This window comes from Pogona vitticeps, chromosome 4 (genome assembly GCF_051106095.1).
Source record: "Pogona vitticeps strain Pit_001003342236 chromosome 4, PviZW2.1, whole genome shotgun sequence".
NCBI lineage: Eukaryota > Metazoa > Chordata > Lepidosauria > Squamata > Agamidae > Pogona > Pogona vitticeps.
This window is the reverse complement of record NC_135786.1, coordinates 117,473,878-117,500,808: the sequence shown is the minus strand read 5'-3', so window position 1 is coordinate 117,500,808 and position 26,931 is coordinate 117,473,878. Positions and strand designations below refer to the sequence as shown.

The window sequence follows — 26,931 nt, the reverse complement described above, 5'->3', positions numbered from 1 at the left end:
AGCTCGCCCACTTGCCTGCGCGCCACCGGAGAGCTCCTCCTCCTTCCCCTCCTGCCGCCGCCACCCACTTCCCTTCTGCCCTAGCAGATGAGCCAGCTTGCCCGCTTGCCTGCGTGCCACCGGAGAGCTGCTCCTCCTTCCCGTCCTCTGCTGCCCGCCCTCTTGCCCTTTCCTTCTCGCCCTCGTCCTCGCCGGCCATGAACTTCTAGGGCGGGCCCAGGCAGAGCCCCGGACAGCCGCCGGCGGCACCACAGCAGAGTGGATTTTGAGTGGATGTTGGGGGGGGTCGTCTAATACTCCCAGTCGCCTTGTACGGCAGCAAATAAGGTATGTACATATGTAATATCAGCTTTAAGGAAGAAGCTGGTCTTGTGTTTTTCTTCTCTAAGAGGACCTTGGAGGCTGGTTGTACCCCTGCTTTGCTCAGCGCATCCCAATACTTCCCTGGCAATTTAATCTGTAGGACAACTTGGAATAAGACCTTCAAAATTTATTAGACACTTTACAAATTGGCAGATGAAGATTTACATGTAAATTTGCAAGTCTGCAGAATACTAAACTAACAAGGCGTAATGATCTATGTCTTAATTTATGCAATACACAAGTCCTCCATAAAAATATTATTCATCTAAATTTATTCAAAATAATATTTTAAACGCTGTCTTCATGTATCTTTCTGATGAGTGAATTATTTCAAGAACAGACCTCAAAAGTCATTTTAAAGCACACTAGCATCCAATGCGCTTCCATCTTTTGATTAAAGTCAACACTTTCACAGTGCCAGAGTTAACCCAAGTAAAGTGGTTTTTTTTGTCCTGGTTAGGCAGTGTAGGTGCAAAATGTGCCCTCAGGAAAATATCTGATCCCTTTTTCACACGGAGCTCCTGCTCATGAAGGAAGCCTATGCCAGTTGGCCAAGACAGACTGAAAAGCCCTGTAATACTGCATCAAAAAAGGGATCATTACCAGAACTGAACAGCAATTTCAAAATTAGGGTAATTAACAGGTGCCTATCATGCATCTGCAGATTATTTCCAAAAGAAAGAAAGTGTGGGTTAGACAAGGTCTGCTACTCCAACTGAAAGTTTAAGACTGTCTTGTTATGTCGAGCTGTAAGATCTGACTGAACACAAGCAAATCTGGTACCAGGGCCATGCAGTAATGGATTTTGTCAATCCCCTCATCTTGGTAAACAAAGGAAGACAGACCTGTTTTGAGATACAGATTTTGGTCGCAGCTTTGATTTTCCAGTTTATTCTGGTACACTGCAAGTTGGTAAAAGCAAGTATTCATCTATATTAAGCTTCCTTACTCTATAGCTCCTGAACACAACATTCTCTAAAAAGATTTATATAAGTATCTTCACATAGGTGGATAACCATAACTATAAAGATTCCTTTCCCTCTCCACCAAAAGCGGCAGGATCCTGGATTCTAAGAATTACAGGAGTGGGAATTCAGAGCTGTGTTCATGTTCTACAAGTTCTTGAAACAAATATTCAGATTATTTCCCTCCTGTTTTTACCTCTAAACTGCATATTTAAACAGGCAGTTCCAATAAACAAGCAATAAATCCTCACTCAGTTCAAACAGTAACACATATAGACACTTCATTGTATTTCCCATCTTGTTCTTTTATTCAATTAAATTATTTGAGCTGCAAGCACTTCTCCTGAGGGAGGATGTTTTCAGGCCACACAGGCAAGACCAGATGGGAAATGCGGCTCCACAATCCACTCAGTTTGTCTATATCCATGTGGTTATAAGAACCTGGCATGCTTGAGTTGGTAAACTTAACCCTGAGGAAATCCCTTACTTTTACCTCTACATCCAGAAGGCTAAGGCTCCTTTGTAGAAACTTATCATCTAGGAGAACAGTTAAGAGAAGAGCCACATCCTTAAATGCTGCATTTTCATGGTCACAGTACTTGTAAAAGATCAGTGTGGAACCTGCAGGTAGTGACTCAAATCGATGCACTACTGCTGCCTTTTTGCCTCCCTTGAACCCAGAGCTTAATAGTTCATCCACAATTAGTTTGACAACATCACTGTCCAGAGTAGCTTTGCTTGCTCCATCTATTTTAATTGTGGCAGCACTTTGAGAAGAGGAGACAGCATCAGCAATCTGGTTGCTTAAACATTTCAGGACATCTTCAGCTTCTTTTGCAGCAGTAAGTAATAAGATGGCTGGCTCCATATGAGGCTGAGATGAGTTGAGATGTTTTTCAAAGGTAGTTTGGATTCTCTTCCACATCCTTTCATCTTGACTTGGGTAGCTGCTCATGAGCTCTTTCATCTGATTTTGAAATGCTTGCAGGGCCTTATCAGTTTCTAGGGAACAAGATGACGAATACTGGAATACATACCATCCACCAGTAGCAATGCAAGCTACTACAAGTATCCAAAGTCTTATAAATGAATGTTTTCCATCAGACTGTTCAGAACCTAGTGCACACACATATAAGGAAGATGGGAGATGAAGGAGACAGATGAGAAGAACGTTAATTAACGCCCCAAGGTTGTTATTTGTACCTGCTTATGTCAAAACTTAATATAGTCAATTAGCCCCATGAAATGATTGAACTCTAAATTCTCCTCACCAACACAAGTTAATAATATCTGCAAAGATTGCTGGATGGATGGAACCAACCTCCTGTTTAAAGCTACTCAGAAGGAATTTCTTATTCAGGGTAAAACTTGACAAGTACTTCCATGATGTTGAACCTTGTTCTGCCTCAGTGTGAAGACTTGGTATTTTGATCTGGCTTCTTTTAGGCAAATTACTGTAGCAGCTGAATTTCTCTTTCTCTCTCTCTCCCTGCCTTTTTAAAATGATCCAGAATGATTCCTTCAGTAAGTCCGTACTGTAACTCAATGCCATTTTTACTCCACTTCCAGAACACTACATCGACTCCAATGGGTTCAGCTGTTTTATCCTGCATTGTACACTGGTCCTTCTAGTCCATTATTGCCTGTATTGACAGTCAATGGCTCTCCTAGGTTTCAATCCAGATCTTTCCCAGCCAGAGGTTACAAGATCTCTGTACTCAAACCACATGCCTTATCAACTGAACACTATCTTATCTCTGTTAACTGAAGTCACCAGAAATAATCCTAAGTTAGTTATCTCCTCACAAAATTGGAAATATGGGGATACAATTAAAATCTTTAATTCCATTTTTTCTCATTTTAAATGAAATTTTCTACTTTACATTTGCTTTGGTATTCAGAAAGTGCCTGTTCATCCATCTGAACTGCTTACTACTTCTTAAGGATAAGATTTATGTTTTCTGCTCTTATTCCCTACTTCATGGAAAGAAATAATTTTCCTTTCACAAATCATCTGCATCTTGTCACTAGACCATCTTTCAAGAGCTACACATTCAAAATAGATGAAGAAAACAGTCAGTTCAGGGGAACAAACAAATCTGTCATGCTATTAAAGAATTAGACCTTCCACAAATATCTGAGAACAAGTAAACCAAATTTGTATGTTTCTTGGCAAGATTAACCAACCTGACTACAATCACAGACAGTGAGAGTTTGGGGGAGAATCTTACTTTTGGAAGTCACTGGTAGATGTTTCTTCTGTACATAAACTGGAATTAAAAGCAGAAAGAATAAATTAATCTGATAACCCAAACCATTATTCTAAAACCAACTATCAACAGTTTTATTATTAAGAATACCAAATACATACTTGGAGCTACTGGATAGCTCAATGCTTTGGGTACCTGGCTGCAGAGGTTCAGAGTTTGATTCCCCACTGCGCTTCCTTGGACTCAAATGATCCATAGGGTCCCTGCCTTTTGTCTTCCACATGCATAGCAAAGCACCATGATTTCAGCAATAACTCAACAAAGTGAATATATATTATAAAGTGTCCTCTCTAGAGACAGATAAGCAGACCAGACAATCTAGGCACAGAGACATGTGGTTCTGCATCGCATCCAGGAAGCTGGCCAACATTCTTCAAATTCTCTTTCAAAAAAAAATAAATTCAAAAATTAATCTTCAAATTAATAAACACCTGCTAGAGGTTTCAAGATTTCTTCCAAAAACTTCTTTGCTCTCCTAGACAGGCACAGGAATGGTATGTAGGGTAAGAATTGAAATCTGGATTTTGACTATTCTAAATTTATTCTACAATTAAAATAATGAAATGCATTATACAATTTTGCCTATAAAATGTATTGTTTATTATAATTAAATTTAGAAATTCAAAATCTAAGTTCTGTTGCAATACTACAGACACTATAAAAGTACAGAGCAGTCAATACACACTGATCTCTAACCCAAAAATAGAGACTTACTATTATCGTGTTCAAATCCTATAAATACTTATTAGAAGAAGAACAAACTTAATTTTAGTCCAAACGTAGGAGTATAAAATATAAAATAAAACGCAAACAAGTTACTCTGTCATGGGCACAGGTGGCAGCTGTATACATACTTTGTGTCCTGGTTCTTACATGTGTCTGTGGATCAAGACCTTGTGGCTTTTGAGCAAAAAATTGTGCATCTAATAATAAAAAGAAGTGCAGAGAGAAAACACATATAATTACATTACAGCAAGTATGGGAATCATGCAGCCTTCCAGTCACATGTGGCTCCTATTATTTCCCTATCCAACATCTTGGAAAACTGCCACCAAAATTTAGCAGGATCTAGGAGGAACCTCATTTAAAGAAGCAAATGCCTTAGTTGTAGTGGTTTGCCATGGATTTTAGGTGGCAAATAGATAAACCTCATTTAAAGCAAGCACAATCTTTCTTTAAATGGCTTTATCCAGCTTTCTACTAAATTTCAGTAGCAAATCTCTATACAGTCAACCCCTGACTTACAAACTTAATCCATTCCGGAAGAAAGTTTGTAAGTCAAATCAGCATTTCCCATAGGAATGCATTGAAAACCAATTAATCCGTTCAAGCTGTTTTTGATTCTTAGGTCAAGCCATGGTTTGTAAGTCAAAGAATTTGTTCCCATAGGAACTAATGCAAAGCTGGTTAATCCATTCCTACCACTAGGGGCAGATTTTTTTTCCTCTTAACCTAAAATGACTTAGGTTAAAAAAGAAAGAAAGAAAAGAAGATGGAGGGAAGGAGGGAACAGACACCTTTTCAACTGAACACCTTGAAAAGCACCCTTTCAATCAAGACAAGCCAAGACAAGCACCTTTTGGGGGGAAAGGGGGCAGCAAAGGAGGGAGGGAACACATTTTAAACAAAGCACCTTTCAGACAACAGAACACCTTGAAAAGCACCTTTTCAAACAAGACAAGCTGAGACAAGCACAGAACCCAGCAACCATTCCTCCAGCACAAAAAGACTCTGGATCCATATTTTAAGCACAGGCACAGACATTTTAAAACAATTCAAGACCCACCAGAGAACAGTAACAGAACCCCCCACGGCAAGGCATAGCAATCCAGCAACCATTCTTCCAGCACAAAAGTGCACTCAAAGAATATTTTCTGATTTTAAAAGACTCTGGATCCACGTCCACACTGCAAGACCCATAAGAGCACAGAAACATACCCCCCACAGCAAGGCATAGCAATCCAGTAACCATTCCTCCAGCACAAAAATGCCTGCCTTCCTGAACAAACAGCACATACACTCAAAGAATATTTTAACCACAGGCACAGACATTTTAAAACACTGCAAACCCCCCCACACCTAGCCCTACCCCCCCACCAAACTGCAAAAAACCCTGTACAGTACATACAGTAAAGTAAAAACATACAGTGTACTCACCCAGAACAGGCAGTCACTCTGCTTAAAAAAAATGTCAAAAAGAAAAAAATCCAAAATCCAAAAACCCCAAAATTGCCAAAAAATAAAAATACAGTCCAGGCAATACCAGGCAGTCTGAAGACTGTCTCCCAATCCACTCTCTAAACGCTGGGAAGAGCGAGGAAGCAGACAGGCACCCTCTTCACTGGCCAACGGTTAACTGAAAGTTCAAATTTCGCGCATTCCCGCCCTCCCGTGTGGTTTTTTTCAGTTCGTAACTCAAATCTAAGTTCATAAGTCAAGTCATTATTTTCCTATGAGAGCGGTTGGTAAGTCAAAATGCTCGTAACTCAGGCCGTTCGTAAGTCAAGGGCTGACTGTGATGTATTTAAAGCAAGCAAAATTTCAGCACTGTAACTTGTGTTTGATTTGCAGCTGGGTATGGATTATGGCCCATGCCAGATCCTGGGGTGACAAAACTGGTCCCCAGAACACTGATGGTGGACACACTTAAGCACTTGGATATACGACTGAGAGACAGACTATACAAGTTTCACTATTAATAACAGGCCTGGATCCAGTCTCATGCACTGCACAACAGTTGCTGGAGATACTTATTTCATCTACACTATACTGTACTACAAAATGCAAGGGAGATAGTGAAAGTTACAGAAAAATTGAATGCAGACTTCCAAAGAATAGCAAGGAGAGACAAGAGGGCCTTCTTAAATGAACAATGCAAAAAAAAAAAAATAGAGGAAAATAACAGAAAAGGAAAAACCAGAGGTCTGTTCAGGAAAATTGGAGATATTAGAGGAACATTTTGTGCAAAGATGAACATGATAAAGGACAAAAATGGGAGGGACCTAACAGAAGCAGAAGACATCAAGAAGAGGTGGCAAGAATACACAGAAGAATTATATCAGAAAGATTTGGATATCCCGGACAACCCAGACAATGTAGTTGCTGACCTTGAGCCAGACATCCTGGAGAGTGAAATCAAGTGGGCCTTAGAAAGCCTGGCTAACAACAAGGCCAGTGGAGGTGATGACATTCCAGCTGAACTATTTAAAATCTTAAAAGATGATGCTGTTAAGGTGCTACATTCAATATGCCAGCAAGTTTGGAAAACTCAACAGTGGCCAGAGGATTGGAAAAGATCAGTCTACATCCCAATCCCAAAGAACGGCAGTGCCAAAGAATGCTCCAACTACCGTACAATTGCACTCATTTCACACCCTACCAAGGTTATGCTCAAAATCCTACAAGGTAGGCTTCAGCAATATGTGGACCGAGAACTCCCAGAAGTACAAACTGGATTCCGAAGAGGCAGAGGAATTAGAGACCAAATTGCTAACATGCGCTGGATTATGAAGAAAGCCAGAGAGTTCCAGAAAAATATCTACTTCTGCTTCATTGACTATGTAAAAGCCTTTGACTGTGTGGACCACAGCAAACTATAGCAAGTCCTTAAAGAAATGGAAGTGCCTGACCACCTTATCTATCTCCTGAGAAACCTATATGTGGGACAGGAAGCAACAGTTAGAACTGGATATGGAACAACAGATTGGTTCAAAATTGGGAAAGGAGTACGACAAGGCTATATATTGTCCCCCTGCTTATTTAACTTATATGCAGAATATATCATGCGGAAGGCTGGACTGGAGGAATCCTAAACCGGAATTAAGATTGCCGGAAGAAATATCAACAACCTCCGATATGCAGATGATACCACTCTGATGGCAGAAAGTGAGGAGGAATTAAAGAACCTCTTAATAAGGGTGAAAGAGGAGGCGGAGCTTGTCACTGCACTGTTTGGCTGCACTCGGGTGAAGCTCCTGAGGAATGCCGAAAACCGACCAGCTTGGCACCCTTAGGAGACCAAAAGGGTGGAGGAAGAGCTAGGAGAAGTTCTTCTGGACCGAACGTGGGCATCGGAGGAAGAATTGAGGGGCGGCGGCCTGTCTTTTTTCCCTCTGAAGAGATCCACGAGGCACAAGCTGGAACGGAAGCGCCATTTTGGTGACAAAAAGCAGTGAGTACTCCGGAATGTCCGAGGAAAGAGGAGAGCTGATGATTGCAGTTAAAAATGGACAATAATAAATAAAACTTGGAGCCTTTAAAGCTAACGAACTGATAAAAGAGATAAGACCGAAAGAAAGCTTAGAAGCGGCAAATCTTTTGAAGCACGGTCCTATTTTAATGAACTAGCCTAAAAGCGAAACTAACTCTGGCCGGACCGTGCCAAGGTCAGAAAAATAAGACTGTGCCTGGGAATTGCTGATGAACTAAATAATTGTGGACTGATCCTGTTTGACTGTGGCAAAGTACTTGACAGAACTTTTAATAACAGATCGAGTACCGAAGCTTTGAGACGACATGTTATCTTTGTGGGGGGAAAATTTCCCCCCCCCGCCACATACTTTGTTAAGTGGATTTACAATGTACAATCGACTCTGCTAGATAGACTGTGTATGGGGAGCAGACGACACCTACTGGAGGAAAGCAGAATATCATTGCCAGGTTTATTTCTACGGAGAGAAAACTCCCCCCCCCCTTGCTTTGTCTGCTGAAAGGAGAAGCCGTTGTTAAGTGGATGCACAATGTACTGAACTGGATAGACTGTGCGTGAGGAGAGGAAGACACCTACTGGAGGACTGGAATTTTATGATGCACACATTGAAAACACTGCAGGTTGGAGAAAGATTCATGAAACTAATTAAAGCAATATATACGGAGCAAAAGGCAAAAGTAAAAATCAATGGCGAACTATCAAAAGAAATCCAAATACAGAAAGGTACTAGACAGGGGTGCCCACTCTCCCCACTCCTGTTTATTTTGACTCTGGAAATACTAAACGAACAAATTAGAAACAAAAAAGAATTGAAAGGATTAAAAGTGAAAGGTCAAGTCTACAAACTCCAGGCCTTTGCGGATGATTTAGTTATCATATTGGAAGAACCATTGGATTCAATAGAGGACCTGATGACAACGTTAAGAATTTTTGGTGACATGGCAGGAATGAGAATAAACCAAAAGAAGACTAAATTACTTACCAAAAACATGAGAGAACATGAAAGACAAGAGCTAATAGAGAAGACGAACTTTCATGAGGAGAAGAAAATCCGATATTTAGGAATACAAATTACAAAAAAGACAAGTACATTATTCAAAGATAACTACATGAAACTAATGAAGGAGATACAGAACAATTTGGAGAAATGGGACAAATTACAACTATCGTTGTTGGGAAGAATTGCAGCAATTAAAATGACTATTTTACCAAAAATCCTATTCTTATTTCAGTCAATCCCTATAATATTAAAACAGTCATTTTTCAAAGAATTTAATAAGATAATCATGAGATTTATATGGCAAGGTAAAAAACCAAGAATTAAAATTAAGGCAATGCAAGATGCTAAGCAGAGGGGTGGCTTTGGTCTTCCTGACTGGGTTCTGTATTATAGAGCTTGTATTCTAGATTGGATAAAAGAATGGATAACTCTAGAAAATGATAGATTACTTAGCTTGGAGGGACATGATTTGCAATTAGGCTGGCATGCCTATTTATGGTATAAAAAGGACAAAGAACAAAAAAATTTTAATTCACATATGATAAGAAGAGCTTTACTGGGAATGTGGAGAAAAATTGTACAACAAATTTATTACAAAATACCTGTATGGGTGTCACCGTTAGAGGCCTTTATCCAACCCAGTCTTATGACAAAAACAAACTTTTTAAAATATCAAGATCTATTAAAAAAGGATGGTGAACTAAAGTCTAAAGAAGAGCTAGAGTCACAGAATATATATATAGAGTGGTGGCCTAGAGCACAGCTAGAATCTAGATATACAAAAGATAAAATAGAAGGCTTCTACTTAGAGCAAACGATTTTTGACAAACTTTTATTAGGTTCAAAAGAACAAACTGTTAAGAAAATGTATAATTATATGTTGGAAATTAAGATGCAAGATGAAATGGTTAAAGAATGTATGATTAAGTGGGCACAAAATATAGGGCATAACATTGATATTGATCAATGGCTGAAAATATGGCAAAATAATATAAAGCTTACAAGATCGGTGAACTTTAAAGAGAATATATATAAGATGTTTTATAGATGGCACATGACCCCAGAAAAATTGTCGAAGATGTATACAGATGTATCAAATAAGTGTTGGAAATGTGAATCACAAGTGGGAAGCTATTATCATATGTGGTGGTCATGTGGAGTAGCGAAACAATATTGGAAAAGAGTACATGTAATGTTGGAACAAATATTGCTCTGTAAAGTGCCATTAACCCCAGAACTGTTTTTATTGAGTATGATACCTGAAAATATAGATAAGTCAAAGAATTATATAGTTATATACATAGTTACGGCAGCTAGAATCTTATATGCTAAAAATTGGAAAAGATCAACGGTACCGAAACAAGAAGATCTTATTGAAAAGATACGGGAAATAGCCGAAATGGACATTTTATCAGAAGTTATGAAGGACTATCCCTTGCAAAAGGCAACAGAAAGATGGGATCTATTTAACAAGTGGACAGAATCAACAGGCAGCTTGTGAACAGTACATATTGAAAGGAGAACTGAATCTAGAAGGCAGAAAAGAGTAAATAGAATAATTTAAAATCTTGTTATGGCAATAGGTACAGAATGGATGAAAGTATGTTATTGTCTCCCCTCTTCCTCATCAATCCCAATTCCCTTTTCCTTTTTGTTATCCCTTATAAAAAAAAAAAAAAATAAAAAAAAAATAAGGGTGAAAGAGGAGAGTGCAAAAACTGGTCTGAAGATCAACATAAAAAAAAAAATAAAGATCATGGCCACCGGTCCCATCACTTCATGGCAAATAGAAGGGAAAGATATGGAGGCAGTGTCATATTTTACTTTCTTGGGCTCTATGATCACTGCAGATGGTGACAGCAGCCATTAAATTAAAAGATGCCTGCTTCTTGGGAGGGAAGCGATGACAAACCTAGACAGCATCTTAAAAAGCAGAGACATCACCTTGCTGACAAAGGTCCACATAGTCAAAGCTATGTTTTTTCCAGTAGTGATGTATGGAAGTGAGAGCTGGACCATAAAGAAGGCTGACCGTCGAAGAATTGATGCTTTTGAATTGTGGTGCTGGAGGAGGCTCTTGAGAGTCCCCTGGACTACAAAGAGAACAAACCTCTCCATTTTGAAGGAAATCAACCCTGAGTACCAACTGGAAGGACAGATCCTGAAGCTGAGGCTCCAGTACTTTGGCCATCTCATGAGAAGAGAAGACTCCATGGAAAAGACTCTGATCTTGGGAAAGTGTGAAGGCAAGAGGAGAAGGAGACGACAGAGAACAAGATGTTTGGACAGTGTCTGCAAAGCAACCAACGTGAATTTGACACAATTACGGGAGGCAGTGGAAGATAGGAGGGCCTGGCATGCTCTGGTCCATGGGGTCATGAAGAGTTGGACACAACTAAACGACCAGACAACAATATTGTGCTGCAGTGAGTCAATGTCTGGCCCTATGCTTGTCCATTGCCTGGATTTCTAGAAAACTACAGGTTAAATAAAAATAACAATGAGGAAAAGGGAAGATAACTGCTACCTTTTGCAAACCTGTATCTATTAGTCAGCTGATGTATAGTATTTCCAATTTCGGATTTGTTCTCACTTTCCTCTTCATCTGCTTCATCTTCTAAAAAAAAAATTAGAGTGCTAATTCCTTGCAGAAAAGCTTACACCACAACACATTGGTCTGTATGGCATAGAATTCAAAGGAGAAATACTACCTGTTTTATTCACTGCTAAATCTCTGGCTTGGTCACAAAAAATTCCTATCTAAATAGAAATTATGTATGAGTTATCAATCTATTGAGGTATATTTAAAGGGAGTCTGTTATCTGGGGAAGTAAAATTTCACATAATCCACAAAAACAAAGCTGCTTTTGCCTCAGCAGAACCAAAGTCCACAGATGGACATTATCAGGTAGCTTGATTAAAAATTCCGAAGAATCTAAAAATGTCACACTTTTGCAGAATGGTTGTAATAGTTTTTTACCCACCTGTATATTTGGTTTAGATTTGTTCTTACGAACTAACATGGCTACCTTTGTTCTTGTAATAAGCTATAGCTTTCATTCTTACAAGCCAGTGCAAAATTCTATTTTAGTAGCATAAATAAATATAAAATAAAAAATAAAAACAAATTTAAAATCAGTATCTGCTTATCAATTTATCTATCTATCTATCTATCTATCTATCTATCTATCTATCTATCTATCTATCTATCTATCTATCTATCTATCTATCTATTTATTTATTTATTTATTTATTTATTTATTTATTTATTTATTTATTTATTTATTTATTCATTCATTCATTCATTCATTCATTCATTCATTCATTCATTCATTCATTCATTCATTCATTCATTCATTCTATTTATACCCCGTCTATCTGGTCAATACGACCACTCTAGGCAGCTAATTTCTTAAAACAGATGGCTAAACAAAACACTCTTCAAGTTCCAAAGCCATTGCAAACATTAATATTTACTAACAAGCCTTTTATGTATTAGCATATAATACAGCCATGCTCCGCTTAACGATTACCCCACATTACAACAAATCCGTTTAAGACGATGTTTTTGCGATTGCAATTGCGATCGCAAAACAATGGTCTAAATGGGGGAATTTCACTTAGTGATGATCAGTTCCCTGCTTCGGGAACCAATTTTCGCTTTACGACGATCAAAAACAGCTGATCGTCGGGTTTTCAAAATGGCCGCCAGGTGCTTAAAATGGCTCCCCACTGTGCTTAGGGACGGATTCCTCACTATACAGGCAGCGAAAATGGCCGCCGTATGGAGGATCTTCACTGGACGGCGAGTTTTTAGCCCATTGGAACGCATTGAACGGTTTTCAATGAGTTTCAATGGGCTTTTAAATTTCGTTTTACGACATTTTCGCTTAACAGCGATTTTCCTGGAATGGATTATCGTCGTTAAGTGAGGCACCACCATATATGCATGTGTGTGTTCTGTGCCGTCAAATCAGAACTGACTTATAACCCTAATAGGGCTTTCAAGGTAAGTGATATATTTAAGGAGTGGTTTTATCACTTCCACTCCCCCAGTGAGTTTCCATGGTCAAATGGGGATTTGAATTATGTTCTCCAGGGACTTGGTCCATTTCTCTATACACTACACCACAATGAGAATCATTCATATAATATGTACAACATGGTAAGTCAGTGGGAACACAAAGTATGGTGGTACTGAGACTATGAAACTCTCTCCATACAGATCAGACAAACACCTTATTTGTTCAGTTTTCGGCAGGCCATTAAAAAGTTATTGATTTGCATGGCTTTGAAATAATTTTAAATCTACTACCTTTGCTCTGTTTTTAAAATACTTTTTTCTTTTCTTTTTAACTTTGCTGACATGTGATATTTTAATACCTTCATTAATTTTAAAAATTTAACTGTAGATGACCTTAGAGAAAACATTTTTTTAATAAATGAAACAGTCATTTTTATTAGAGTGCTAAAACATTAGCACTTACCTATCCGTGGTCTTCTCCTAAGAGCTGGTCGAAGAAGTTCAGAATCATCTGCAATTCCAAAGATGTTTGCATTCCCTACCAAAGGAAAAGTAGGAACATAAGTAATCTAGTTGTTGCTGGGTGGAGTCACTCTGTCACATGATTTTGTATTGTCCATTCTATGGACAATAAAAAATCTATCTGCAGAAAACATTTAGAGCCATGTTTGTTAAATAAGAGGGGCTTTTCAGATTGTGACACACTGAGGTATAGTCTGTCAACAGGAGAGTCAGTTATAGTGGAGTATGTGAGGGTCTTTTTGAACCAGATAGTGAGGAGATGCAGACTAATACATAATAAAATTGTAGATTCAGTTAATTAAGTTTGTTTGTTATCTTGTGTATCTGATTTTCTGGTGTATGCCAATAAAGGGTTTGACTGACTGACTAGTTGTTCAGTAGCTCCAAACACTGCTCAGATCCTTCAAACATAAAGAAAAAAAATATAAAGTCACCATGTAATAATATAAGAGGACCAGGACCCATATTATGGAGATACAATACAATAATTACAGGATACAGTGGTGCCCCGCATAGCGACGTTAATCTGTTCCAGGATTAACGTCGCTATCCCGATTCTTCACTATGTGGGAGGGGAAAACCCATAGGAACGCATTAAACTCCGTTTAATGCGTTCCTATTGGGGGAAAACTCACGAGTAAGCGAAGAATCCCGATCCGGCTGCCATTTTCGCCGCCTCGGTAAGCAAGGCGCGAAAATGCTGCGGGCAGCCATTTCCCCCCAGCTGGGCGGCGCTTGCTTCGGCTGTGGACGCCTCCCCGCAGGTTGCGCCGCCCAGCTGGAGGCAGAAGGTTCAGAGCCCCCGCAGTGGAGGCTTCCCCGGAGGTTGCTCTGAAGCCAGGCTTCAGAGCAACCTCCGGCGAAGCGTCCACTGTGGGCGCCCTGAACCTTCGCCGCCTTCTCCCCCCAGCTGGCCGGGGCTTGCCTCCGAGCACCGGCAGTGGACGCTTTCCCGGACGTTGCTCTGAAGGCTGCTCCTCCCAGCTGGGCGGCGCTGCCTTCAGAGCAACCTCAGCCTCCACCGGCGGCGCTCGGAAGCCCCGCCTAGCTGCGGGGCTTGCCTCCGAGCAACGGCGGTGGACGCTTCCCCAGAGGTTGCTTTGAAGGCAGCACCGCCCAGATGGGCGGTGCTGCCTTCAGAGCAACCTCCGGGGAAGCGTCCACCTCCGGCGCTCGGAGGCAAGCGCCGCCCAGCTGGGGGGAAATGGTGCCTATGGGGAAAAAATCGCAAAGCGATTTTTCCCCATAGGGGCTATCGGTATGCGATCGCTTTTGCGATCGCAAAATCCGCATCGGTATGCGGATTCGTCGTTAAACAGGCACTCGTTATAAGAGGCACCACTGTATATAGGAAGCTGTCTTATACTGCAGTGGTTCCCAACCTTGGCTACCCAGATGTTCACTGACTAAAACTTCCAGAAGCCTTCACCACTAGCTGTGCTAATCAGGATTTCTAGAAGTTGTAGTCCAAGAACATCTGGGGGCCCAGGTTTGGGAGCCACTGTTGTCATACTGAATCAGATCACTGACCCACTATTGTTGACATTAACTGGCAGTAGCTCTTTCGTTTCAGGCAGAATTCTTCCCTAGCCTTATCTGAAGATCTGAGGAATTTTGCAAAGTGAGTAGCGTTGTACACTATATACAGTACAGACATATTTATATACCCTGAATGTACACATTCTAATCCTTGACTCTAAATCAATGTGTATATTGGAACTTCACCAAGTTTATGTACTTAAGTCACTTAGCAGTTATGCTGAATATCTGGAAGCAAGGCACACCTGGGAAAAGCCTGCTGCTTATTGGAAGTTCATTCCATAATTGGGGGGGAGGATCACAGAAAAGGCCCGGGTTCTTGTCCCCCCTCCTTTCCGGGCTTCTCTAGGTGTTGGCAATCTCAAACATCCAGCTTGGGAAGCACGGGTAGGATGGGCAGTTCCACTTGGAAGAAGGCGGTCAGCCATGCCCTGAGATCCCAAACCATTAAGGCAGGGGTCTCAAACTCAATTTACCTGGGGGGTGCTGGAGGGAGAGGCTGGGTGAGGCTGGACCGCATCAGATTTTCCGCCAAGTGGAGCAAGAGCCCGAGGAAGCCGCCCAGGAGTTTCCTTAGCCTGGCTGGGGCTCCGAGGAGGAGGAGGAGGAGGGGCACATGAGCCCTCCTCACCAGCCACGACCCCCTCCAGCTCCTTCTTCACTACCACCACCACCACCAGCAGGACGAAGAAGCAGAGGAGGGAGCACCAGCAACCGCCTAGCGGGGGGGGAGGAGGGCACAACATGAAAAAATTTTAAAACCCTCACAGAATCGCCTTACCAAAGGAGAAAAGCCCCCATCGGTACCCGCGAAATAAAACAGAACATGGCGGCCCTCCACAGATGCTTGTGGGCGTGTGCACATGCCCACACACACATGGAGGTCCAGCAACCTTCCTCTGAGGGCCCCCCCCAAAATGGTGCACTCAACAGCAGCAGTTACCCCCACAACAACAGAGGAGCAAACTTTGCGAGGCAAGCCCAGGCAGCCTCCATAGCCAAGGTGGCTGAAGCAGGACGAAGAGGAGGAGGAGGAAGCACCGCCGGGTGCTAAGGTGGCCGCTGGCCGGACTGGTGCTGGGGGTGCCAAGAGAGAAAGAGAGCCAGAGAGCTGCTTCCCTGCTGTTGGTGGCGCTCTTAGAGGTGCTCTTCGAGGACAGGCTGGGAGCGAGCTCCACTCTCAGGCATCGCTTGGGGGTGGCTTGGGTGCTTGGGGAAAAGGGCTGGCAGCACACCTCGGTCGCTGCCTGTCCCCCAAGACAGCACCTCTTGCACCCTCCATCCGGTTCTGGAACTGAAGTTGCCATATCATACTCAAAGGCAGCCTCACATAAAGTGCACTGCAATAATCTAACCTGGATACTATCATGAGAGACCTGCAGTCAAGGTAGGGACGCAGTTGAATGATCTGCCTGAGATGGAAATAGGCTGACAGATACTATCTGAGATTCCATTGACAGCGCTGGGTCCAAAAGGACGCCCAGACTGTGTCACTAGATAAACCAAGTGAACAACATTTTCTGAGAAATTGTATTGTATATCAGCTTCCTACATATATCATTTCGCTGAGACCCTAAAAGAAGACACTTCTAGTATATCCAAAGGGCAAACATAAATACTTCAATATGAACATTCCACAATAATAACAACCTGCTAATTCAACTGAGTTCTGAAACACTACATACTTGAGGAACTATCAGTAAATTCTTTCAATAATGTAATTATCATGGAGAAAATCCAAAAAGTACCTGTCTGAGTTTGGCCATTTAAGTTTTTGTTGGCTGTTCTGATTTCACTTTTAGTTGGAGAAGGATCATCTACAAAATAAAGAAAAAACAGATATAAAATGTGAAGCAAACAGATCTACTAAACAAATGGTCAGATATAAGCACACAAATCAAGCAGTTCAAAATTCAGAATACAGAACAGGGCTGCAGTACTCCACAATAATTCCTAATTTTTTTCAAGATAAATTAACACTTTTATACCATAACTTCATCACACTCCTTGAGCATTCAATAAAGGCAGGCAAAAAAGAAACCAAAGCTAGATTTGTTTCAACTTGCAAAAGCATGGCTCTCTTTGGAATCTTTTCAATTCTATGCAGAATCTATGTTTCAAACTGTTTATTAGTTGCTGATTTTTACCTTTCAGAAAACATACCATATTTTTCCATGTATAAGACAACCCAATGTATAAGATGAATCCCACTTTTCCAACCCCAAATAAGAAAAGTGGGGGTCGTCCACTTCATTCCTACTTTGGGTAAAGCAGCGATGAAAGGGCTGCATGATCAAAGGGCTGCAATGCTGCAGCCCTTTGATCCCTTCCCCCCTTACATCCGTGTATAACACAACCCTCATTTTTTACTCTATTTTAGGAAAAAGTATCATCTTATACACGGAAAAATATGGTAATCTTATGCACACATCAATTAAAGCAAACAAAGCAAACTGGACTATTTTCCACATAAACCCTATGTTTTAAATGTTTTCACCCACATCCCAATGGTCAGAAGTATACTTGGTATACTCTTCACCAGCCACTCTCAATATGAGCCACATGAGAGAGAAAGACAGAGAGAGAGGTATTGGTCATTGTGTCTGAAGAAATGGATTTTGATCCACAAAAGCTCACACTGAACAAATTTCTCTTCAAAGTTCTATAATATTTTGCTTCTCTCCACTTTTATTTTGCTCACTGCTGCCTTGCTTCCTCTCAATGCCAATAAAGAGGCAAAAGAGGTACAACTGGAATATTACAACTACGAATATTGGTTGAATCAACTCCTCCTACGCTTTCTTAAAACAGATGTCCAAAATACAGCTTCAAAGGCCGTAAAGCCTCTACCAGAAAAACAGTATACAAAAGATTTGCACAGAAGAATTATTACTGGCCTACACGGTTCCTTTGAAGAGGAATCCTATGACAAAGAACCTATGGTTTGAGAAAGTGAAATGAATGCTGCTCCGAAAGCGCTAGGTAGAAATATTTATTTTATTTATTTTTTATTTATTTTTGGACTTATATACCACCCCATAGTGCTACAAGCACTCTCCGGGCGGTTTACAATTTAATTATACAGGCTACACATTGCCCCCCCAGGAAGCTGGGTACTCATTTTACCGACCTCGGAAGGATGGAAGGCTGAGTCAACCTTGAGCCGGCTACCTGGGATTTGAACCCCAGGTCGTGAGCACAGTTTTAGCTGCAGTACAGCGTTTTAACCACTGCGCCACGAGGCTCTTTTAAATAAATCACATGGAGTAGACTATTTTATTGGTATTCAATATTTAAAGGCAGAGACTTTAAATGTTAACAAGAATATCCCAACAAATATGGAAAACAAAACAATGGCCCACAGACTGACAACATTCATTATTCATTCCTCAAGAAGGGAGATGCTAAGGAGTGCAGTAACTATAGGACCACTGCTTTAATTTTTCATGCAAGCAAAATGATGCTCAAGATGTTGCAACAAAGACTTTTACCTTATATGGAGTGAGAAATGCCTCATGTTCAAGCTGGATTCAGAAAAGGAAGAGGCACTCAAGTTCAGTGGGTACTGGAGCAAATGAAATAATTTCAAAAGAAGATCAGTTTATGCTTTATAGACTACAACAAAGCTTTTGAATGTGTGGATCATCCTGAAAGAAATAGGTGTACCTCAGAATCTGACTGGCCTGAGGCATAACCTGTATAATAACCTGTAGGCAAGAAGCTACCACCAGGATAGAACATGGAGATACAGAATCGTTTCCTGTAAGCCAAATGTGTCAGACAAGGGTTCATCTTATTTCCTTATCTGTTCAATTTGTTCACAGAAAGCCAGATTAGATTAAGATGAAACATGTGTAGAAACTGGTGAAAGAAACATCAAGAATTTAAGATAAATGATGAAAAAAGAAGCAATGAAATGATTTTAGTGAAAAAAGTGGCAAAGCAGAACTGCAGTTGAACATTAAGATGAAATCATGATTACACAAGAACTACACAACTGACAATGAAGAAATAAAATGTGTTAAAGACTCTATATATCTTGGTTCCCCCTTCAAGGATTGCTGCCTTGTTGTGGCGAAGGGGCTTGAGTAACTCAGAGAAGCTATGGGCTATGCTGTGCAGGGCCACCCAAAACAGACAGGTCATAGTGAAGAGTTCTGACTAAACGCGATCCACATGGAGTAGGAACTGGCAAGCCACTCCAGCATCTATTCCAAGAAAACCCCATGAACAGAAACAAAAGGCTAAAAGATATAACATTGGAAGATGAGCCCCTCATGTCGGAAGGCGTCCAACACGCTACTGAGGAAAAGCAGAGGACAAGGACAAATAGCTCCAGAGTTAATGAAGTGGTTGGGCCAAAGCCGAAAGGACGCTTAGCTGCGGACGTGCCAGGAAGTGAAAGGAAAGTCCGATGCTACAAAGAAAAACACTGATTAGGAACCTGGAATGTAAGATCTATGAACCTTGGTAAGCTGGATGTGGTCAAACAGAAGATGGCAAGAACAAACACTGACATCCTGGGCATCGGTGAACTAAAATGGACGGGAATGGGCGAATTCAATTCAGACGATTATCATAACTACTATTGTGGGCAAAAATCCTGTAGAAGAAATGGAGTAACCCTCATAGTCAACAAAAGAGTGGGAAAAGCTGTACAGGGATACAATCTCAAGAATGATTTCAATACAAATCCAAGGCAGACCTTTCGACATCACAGTAATCCATGTTTATGCACGAACCACCCATGCTGAAGAGGTTGAAACTGACGAGTACTATGAAGAATTACTACACCTTCTAGAACTGATACCAAAGAAAGATGTTCTTCTCATTATAGAGGATTGGAATCCTAAAGCAGCGAGTCAAGAGATAAAAGGAACAAAAGGAAAGTTTGGCCTTGGACTTCAAAACAAAGCAGGGCAAAGACTAATAGAATTTTGTCAAGAGAACAAGCTGGACATCCCAAATACGCTTTTCCAACAACACAAGAGGCATGGACATCTACACATGGACATCACCAGATGGGCAATACCAAAATCAGATTGATTATATTCTCTGCAGCCAAAGATGGAGAAGCTCTACAGTCAGCAAAAACATGACCTGGAGCTGATTGTAGCTCTGATCATCAGGTTCTTATAACAAAATTCAAGCTTAAACTGAAGAAAGTAGGAAAAACCACGGGGCTAGTCAGGTATAATCTAAACCAGTGGTTCTTAACCTTTGTTACTCGGATGCTTTTGAACTGCAACTCCCAGAAACCCCAGTCAGGACAGCTGGTGGTGAAGGCTTCTGGGAGTTGCAGTCCAAAACTCCTGAGTAACCCAAGGTTAAGAACCAGTGATCTAAACCAAATCCCTTATGAATACACAGTGGATGTAAAGAACTGATTTAAGGAACTAGATTTGATGGACAGAATGCCAGAAGATCTATGGATATAGGCTCGTAACTTTGTAGAGGAGGCAGCAACAAAAACCATCCCAAAGAAAAGGAAATGCAAGAAAGCAAAGTGATTGTCCAACGAGGCCTTACAAACAACAGGAAAGAGAAGGGAAACAAAATGCAAGGGGATAAGGAAAGTTACAGAAAATGGAATGCAGACTTCCAAAGAATAGCAAGGAGAGACAAGAGGGCCTTCTTAAATGAACAGTGCAAAGAAATCGAGGAATAGAAAGAATAGAAAGGGAAAAACCAGAGATCTGTTCAAGAAAATTGGAGATATTAAAGGAACATTTTGTGCAAAGGTGGACATGATAAAGGACAAAAATGGGAGGGACCTTGTGATGAGATGGGTTTTTGAGTTAAAATCTTTTAAAGGCATATAGGTTTTGTAATTAAGAAATAAGCCAGAGAGGTTCCATTTTGTTTCTTTGTATATAGTATCTGTGCTATGCTGACAAGTTGTTTTCTAGGCGAGCAGAGAGAATGTTATTCTGAAGGCCTGAGAAAGGACTGTGTGATTAGATAGATGGGAATTGTTGTGACTCTTTGAGAAACCACCGTAAACCCAAATAACATCTGCTGTGTATGAGAAAGAATTCATGTGATGTAACAGGACTGTTTGCCTAGTAACGAACTCTGATTGGATGACATCGTGGGAAGGTGCATTAGGCCCTTGCCAGTTACTCTTGAAAAAGGAACTTTTTACCTATGGACATGGTCTTTCCAAGACCGACCTTTCAGTTATTCGTGACCTATTCTTCAGCCATTTGGGACTACCTACATGGACTGGTTTCTATGATTTGCTGGATTACTTTTAGACTTATGGGATTTTTCCTAAGGACTATGCATGGACTATTTTCTATGGACTGTTCTATGGAATATTCTTTATGGACTTCTTTTCTTGGAATACTCCATATGGACTATGCTCTTGTAATTTTGTAAGGACTATGGTATATTTACTGGATTTTTCTTTTCTAAGGACTATGGGACATATAATGGATTTTTACTTTTGTTTAGGGGTTTTTATTCTATAGGATCACTGAGGACTATAGCCTTTTTATAACCAACTTGGATTATTTTGTTTACTAATGATTTCCTGGACTGGAATTGTTTTTATTCTTCTTAATGGCTTTTTGGGTTTTTGAATACTTTTATATTTTTCATGTTTTCTTTGCCTCACTACATCTGTGTAACTAAACAGCACAATGCTAGATTATTTGTTTTGGTTTAATTTGGCTTTGAATATTTAGTAACATGCTTTTTCTTTAATAAAATAAAAATTATAAAACTCATTTGGTTTCCTGAACAGTACACTTGCCATAGGGTCATCTGAGAGTGCTGCCTCGGCCTAACTTACTTAGAGTCCTGTCAGTGGTGCAAGTTAAGTCTAAGGACTACAAAGCCCACTTGACCTTTTCACAATAATATCTGAGAATACCAGGGTGTTCTTATGTGGGCAGACTTGCGAGAAGGAGTGTTGTAGCATGGCTGGCTGAATTTGGACTCTTCAGCCTATTTTAGCATGTGCAAATTCCTGATTGCTCTCTGTCCAAGCTTACACGCGTGTTTTCGAACCCGTGTTCGCGACAGACCTCACAGAAGACATCAAGAAGATGTGGCAAGAATACACAGAGGAATTATATCAGAAAGATCTGGATGTCCCAGACAACCCAGTTAGTGTGGTTGCTGACCTTGAGCCAGACATCCTGGAGAGTGAAGTCAAGTGGGGCTTAGAAAGCATGGCTAACAACAAGGCCAGTAGAGGTGATGACATTCCAGTCAAACTATTTAAAATCTTAAAAGATGATGATGTTAAGGTGCTACACTCAATATGCCAGCAAGTTTAGAAAACTCAGCAGTGGCCAGAGGATTGGAAAAGATCAGTCTACATCCCAATCCTAAAGAAGGGCAGGCCAAAGAATGCTCCAACTACCGTACAATTGCACTCATTTCACACCCTACCAAGGTTATGCTCAAAATCCTACAAGGTAGGCCTCAGCAGTATGTGGCCCGAGAAATCCCAGAAGTACAAGCTGGATTTTGAAGAGGCAGAGGAATTAGAGACCAAATTGCTAACATGCGCTGGATTATGGAGAAAGCCAGAGAGTTCCAGAAAAACATCTACTTCTGCTTCATTGACTATGAAAAAGCCTTTGACTGTGTCAACCACAACGAACTATGGCAAGTCCTTAAAGAACTGGGAGTGCCTGACCCCCATATCTGTTTCCTGAGAAATCTGTATGTGGGACAGGAAGCAACAGTGAGAACTGGATATGGAAGAACTGATTGGTTCAAAATTGGGAAAGGAGTATATTGTCTCCCTGCTTATTTAACTTATACAGTGGTACCTCGACTTACGAACATAATCCATTCTGGAACGGTGGCCGTAAATTGAAACGTTCGTAAGTAGAAGCACCATTTCCCATAGTAATGCGTTGAAAACCGATTAATCCGTTTAAACTAAAGAAAAAAAAATACCAAAAAATTATTAAAAAATAAAACACTACCAGCCCGTGGCTGCAAAAAACAAAACAAATAAAAAACAAACATAACCCCACCAGCCGAATCCCACCCTGCAAAAGCCACGCAAAACAGTTTTTAAAAAGCAGCACCTTACCTCCACTGCCGCGACCGCTGCTGCCAGGAGGTCTCCCGGGCTCCAGCCCCCACTGCCGGGCCAGGTTTTCTCCACTGCTGCCAGCTTTCGCTGCAAGCGCCGCCTTTCTCCCCTGCTGCACAGCTTCTCCACCACCATGGGAAGCTTTCCTGGGGCTTGCCCCAATCACCGCCATCTGCTACTGGGCCAGGGTTTCTGTGCTGCCGACGCAGGCTTTCCCAGGCCCTAGCCTGAAAACCCTGCCCCGGCAGCGGATGGCAGCGGAGAAAGGCAGCACTTGGGGCAAGCCCCAGGAAAGCCTCCCATGGCAGCGGAGAAGCCACACAGTGGGGGAGAAAGGCGGTGCTTGTGGCGAACCCTGGGAAAGCCTGCGGCGGCGGCGCTGGAAGCCTGGGACACTGAGCCCAACCGAGATGGTCCGGCGGTTCGCCTCCCGGCAGCGGTAGCAGCAGTGCTGGAAGCCTGGGAGACTGAGCCTCCCTTTTCCTAACCCTTGTTGTGAAAAAGCTACAAAGAAGCAGCCTCTTCATCACCAATGGTTTGAATTTCCCGCCCTTTTCCCCCACCTTTTTTGTTCCTTTCTTGAAGCTCAGGCCAGAATTAGAAGCAAAATTTTCTGGCCAGAGCTGTTCGTAAATTGGATCGTTCCTAGGTAGGGACATTCATAAGATGAGGTTCCACTGTATGCAGAATACATCATGTGAAAGGCAGGACTGGATAAATCCCAAGCCAGAATTAAGATTGCCGGAAGAAATATCAACAACCTCCGATATGCAGATGATACCACTCTGATGGCAGAAAGTGAGGAGGAATTAAAGAACCTCTTAATAAGGGTGAAAGAGGAGAGTGCAAAAACTGGTCTGAAGCTCAACATCCAAAAAACGAAGATCATGGCCACTGGTCCCATCACTTCATGGTAAATAGAAGGGAAAGATATGGAGGCAGTGTCATATTTTACTTTCTTGGGCTCCATGATCACTGCAGATGGTGACAGCAGCCATTAAATTAAAAGATGCCTGCTTCTTGGGAGGAAAGCGATGACAAACCTAGACAGCATCTTAAAAAGCAGAGACATCACCTTGCTGACAAAGGTCCACATAGTCAAAGCTATGTTTTTTCCAGTAGTGATGTATGGAAGTGAGAGCTGGACTATAAAGAAGGCTGACCGTCGAAGAATTGATGCTTTTGAATTGTGGTGCTGGAGGAGGCTCTTGAGAGTCCCCTGGACTACAAAGAGAACAAACCTCTCCATTTTGAAGGAAATCAGCCCTGAGTACCAACTGGAAGGACAGATCCTGAAGCTGAGGTTCCAATACTTTGGCCATCTCATGAGAAGAGAAGACTCCCTGGAAAAGACTCTGATCTTGGGAAAGTGTGAAGGTAAGAGAAGGGGACGACAGAGGACAAGATGTTTGGACAGTGTCATTGAAGCTACCAACATGAATTTGACCAAACTCTGGGAGGCAGTGGAAGACAGGAGGGCCTGGCATGTTCTGGTCCATGGGGTCACGAACAGTCGGACATGACTTAACAACAACAACAACAACAACAGCTTGATTCAATAACCAGTCCAAATGGAAACTGCAGCCACAAAATCAGGAGGCAAAAACGAATTTAACTGTGGCTGTCATACTCTGGGCACATCATGAGAAAGCAAGATTCTCTGGAAGACAATGATGCTGGGAAAGGTTGAAGGCGGCTGAAAAAGAGGAAAACCAAATATGAGATGGATGGACTCAAGGAAACTAGAGGTTTGAGTTTGCAAGAGCTGAACAAGGCTGCTGAGTTCAGGACATTTTGGAGATCACCGATTCACAGGGTTGCCATAATTCGGAGGGAATTTGATGCAATATAACAGTGGTTCAGTCTGCAAAATAAGAGCGGCATCCCTCGAGTGAATGTCTTTCTCTTACACACTTCCAACTAGTGTTATGTCTCTTTAGTCCTCTGCCTAACCTACCCTTGTAATCAAACACTGCGGCTGCTCGAACTGGAAGCTAGAAGATCCACATTCCCATCTCCCAACGATGCGCGTTGTCCCCCCCCCCCCCCGCCCAGTCGATCTGCTTCAGGCTCACCTATCTCGCGGAGATGTTTAGAGTCAAGTACGTCGCCTAAACTTACTGGAGGAAACGAGGCAAATATTAATACGAACGGAAACCTATCCCTTGCTTGTTCAGACACTCATTGCGACAGCATCCTCCTCACCTGCCAAAGAGCCAGTCGGTTCCTCCCGAGGCAGCTGCTCCTGTGCCATCTCCTTCTCCCTAAAGGGTGTTGGAGGATATCTCTGGGAAGAGCGTAGGCTATAGGGCGCCACTCGCGGCTCTTCCTCATTCAGTCCGACTTCCTTCCCAGCAGCCGCCCTCATTCTCCTCTGCCTTCTGACTGGGGTCGCTACAGAGCGCAGCCACGGCGTGCCCTCTTCAGCCGAATGCTCCAGCACTTTCTCAGAAAACCTCACTTCCCTCCGCCGTCCGTGAGGGCCTCCGCCATGATTGTATGGGGTGGAAGTGCGCGGTCTAAGCCCACCATCACTCCGGCCGCCGCCATTTTGAGCGCCCGTTCTCCTGAGAGGCTGCCTGGGAGTCACGTGATAGAAGAGTCGCTCCTCCAGCCCCTCGTCTCCCGCCTCTCCTTTTTCCTCCCCTTCCCCACTCTCGCAGGGGGAGTCCAGAGAAGCGTCTGTCTTTTCTCCGAACATGGCTCCCCTAGTCAGGAAGTAACGTTCCAGCTCACCTTCACTTGTTTTCTCCTTAGCGCAGTGCACCGTATCGCTCTCCCCGTCCCGGGATAACTTAATTCCCCCCGGCTACGTTGTTAGCGTTGTTGTCTGCTTTGCATCTTTGTTTCTTCTACATCTCCTTTGTCTCCGCAACGCAGACCGAAAGATCAGTGCAAACATTCATCTCCTTTCCCCTCAATGTTGACAACAGATCCTCCTCAAGTTACCGCTTGCTTTCTGCCTTCGTATGTCGTTCACTCTCTCCCTACGCTTGTTTTAAACTCCCTATATATATTTTTTCTCCCCGAAGAAACCCACCTATCACCACGCACCACTTTCGTTGATGGATGAAAGCTAACTTAATCCTCTCCAACTTTTGACAGACAGCTGCTTCTGGATCCCGTCATTCCTGCCTCAATGCCTCTCCTGTCGTTTTCCGGGGAGGATAACAAGCTAAACAAGGAGAGAGCTGGGTCATTTTAGCTGTTGCCAAGACAAGGGTGCCCTCAAGCGAAACAAGCCATGGTCAATCTCCCAAAAATTTTCTATTCCTGCAATGAGCAAACAAAAAAAAAGCAGGCGGAAGGCCCGCCCAGGAGCTGTTTACAAGGGAAAATAATGTAGGTCATCAGAAGAGAAATTTTAAAGCACCCTTCCAATGTGAACCACAGGAGCCAGTGAAAGGACAATATCTGATCTTAGATTATATTACCTTATTTTTTTTTCCAATTTTCAATTTATTGCAGTCATATGACCCATACAGAAAGAAGGTATACAGTAAAATAATGAGAGGGACTTCAGGGGGATAGGACAAACTCTGCCCTCTTACGCATTGCAGCTAGGAAAAACTTTGCTACCTGTGCTGTGGTGTAAGAGTTTTGGTCTAATAAGCAGTATTGTAGTAACCAGCTGGAAGAGTAGCCTTGGAACTTGTTCAGCAATGGACAGGATTAGGTTATTCCTGATTTGTTCATAGAATGGGCAGTGTAAAAGTCTATGCTCAAGAAATTCGGGATGGGGGGGGCTTTTCCAGAAGGGCAAAATCTTTCTTGGCATGAGATTCCCTTAAGTCTGCCGTGAAGAAGGGCTGAGGGGAGCAGCTTCAGTCTAGACAACATGAATGCTCTGCAGAAGCCTGCTTCTATGTAAACTACAGGCAAGAAACACTCTTCTCGTTCTTCATTAAATATAATATACATGACAACAATTTTATAAACACAAAACAATATTATTATTAAGATTAGAGGTGCATGACTT

At 41.9% G+C, this 26,931-nt stretch overlaps 1 protein-coding gene and 1 long non-coding RNA gene across 6 annotated transcripts; both read right to left on the bottom strand.

The window, feature by feature from the left end:
- Nucleotides 1-475: 475 nt before the first annotated feature.
- On the bottom strand, nucleotides 476-26,223 carry LOC110077059 (torsin-1A-interacting protein 1). Of its 5 annotated transcripts, none has more exons than XM_020789741.3 (7): nucleotides 25,158-26,223; nucleotides 16,642-16,710; nucleotides 13,296-13,370; nucleotides 11,336-11,425; nucleotides 4,453-4,521; nucleotides 3,560-3,598; nucleotides 476-2,444 (listed from the first exon to the last, which is right to left on the bottom strand). In XM_020789741.3, exons 1-7 carry the CDS (start codon nucleotides 25,651-25,653, stop codon nucleotides 1,648-1,650), a joined length of 1,635 nt encoding a protein of 544 aa, XP_020645400.2. In that variant the 5' UTR covers nucleotides 25,654-26,223; the 3' UTR covers nucleotides 476-1,647. The 5 variants fall into 5 exon arrangements, with proteins under 5 accessions (XP_020645400.2, XP_020645402.2, XP_020645403.2 ...); XM_020789743.3 differs by having other exon boundaries at nucleotides 11,336-11,422; XM_020789744.3 differs by lacking the exon at nucleotides 11,336-11,425.
- LOC144588879 (uncharacterized) lies at nucleotides 19,218-22,885 on the bottom strand. Its single transcript, XR_013544623.1, has 2 exons — nucleotides 21,925-22,885; nucleotides 19,218-20,667 (listed from the first exon to the last, which is right to left on the bottom strand). It is a non-coding gene; the product is annotated as an uncharacterized LOC144588879 (long non-coding RNA).
- Nucleotides 26,224-26,931: the final 708 nt, after the last annotated feature.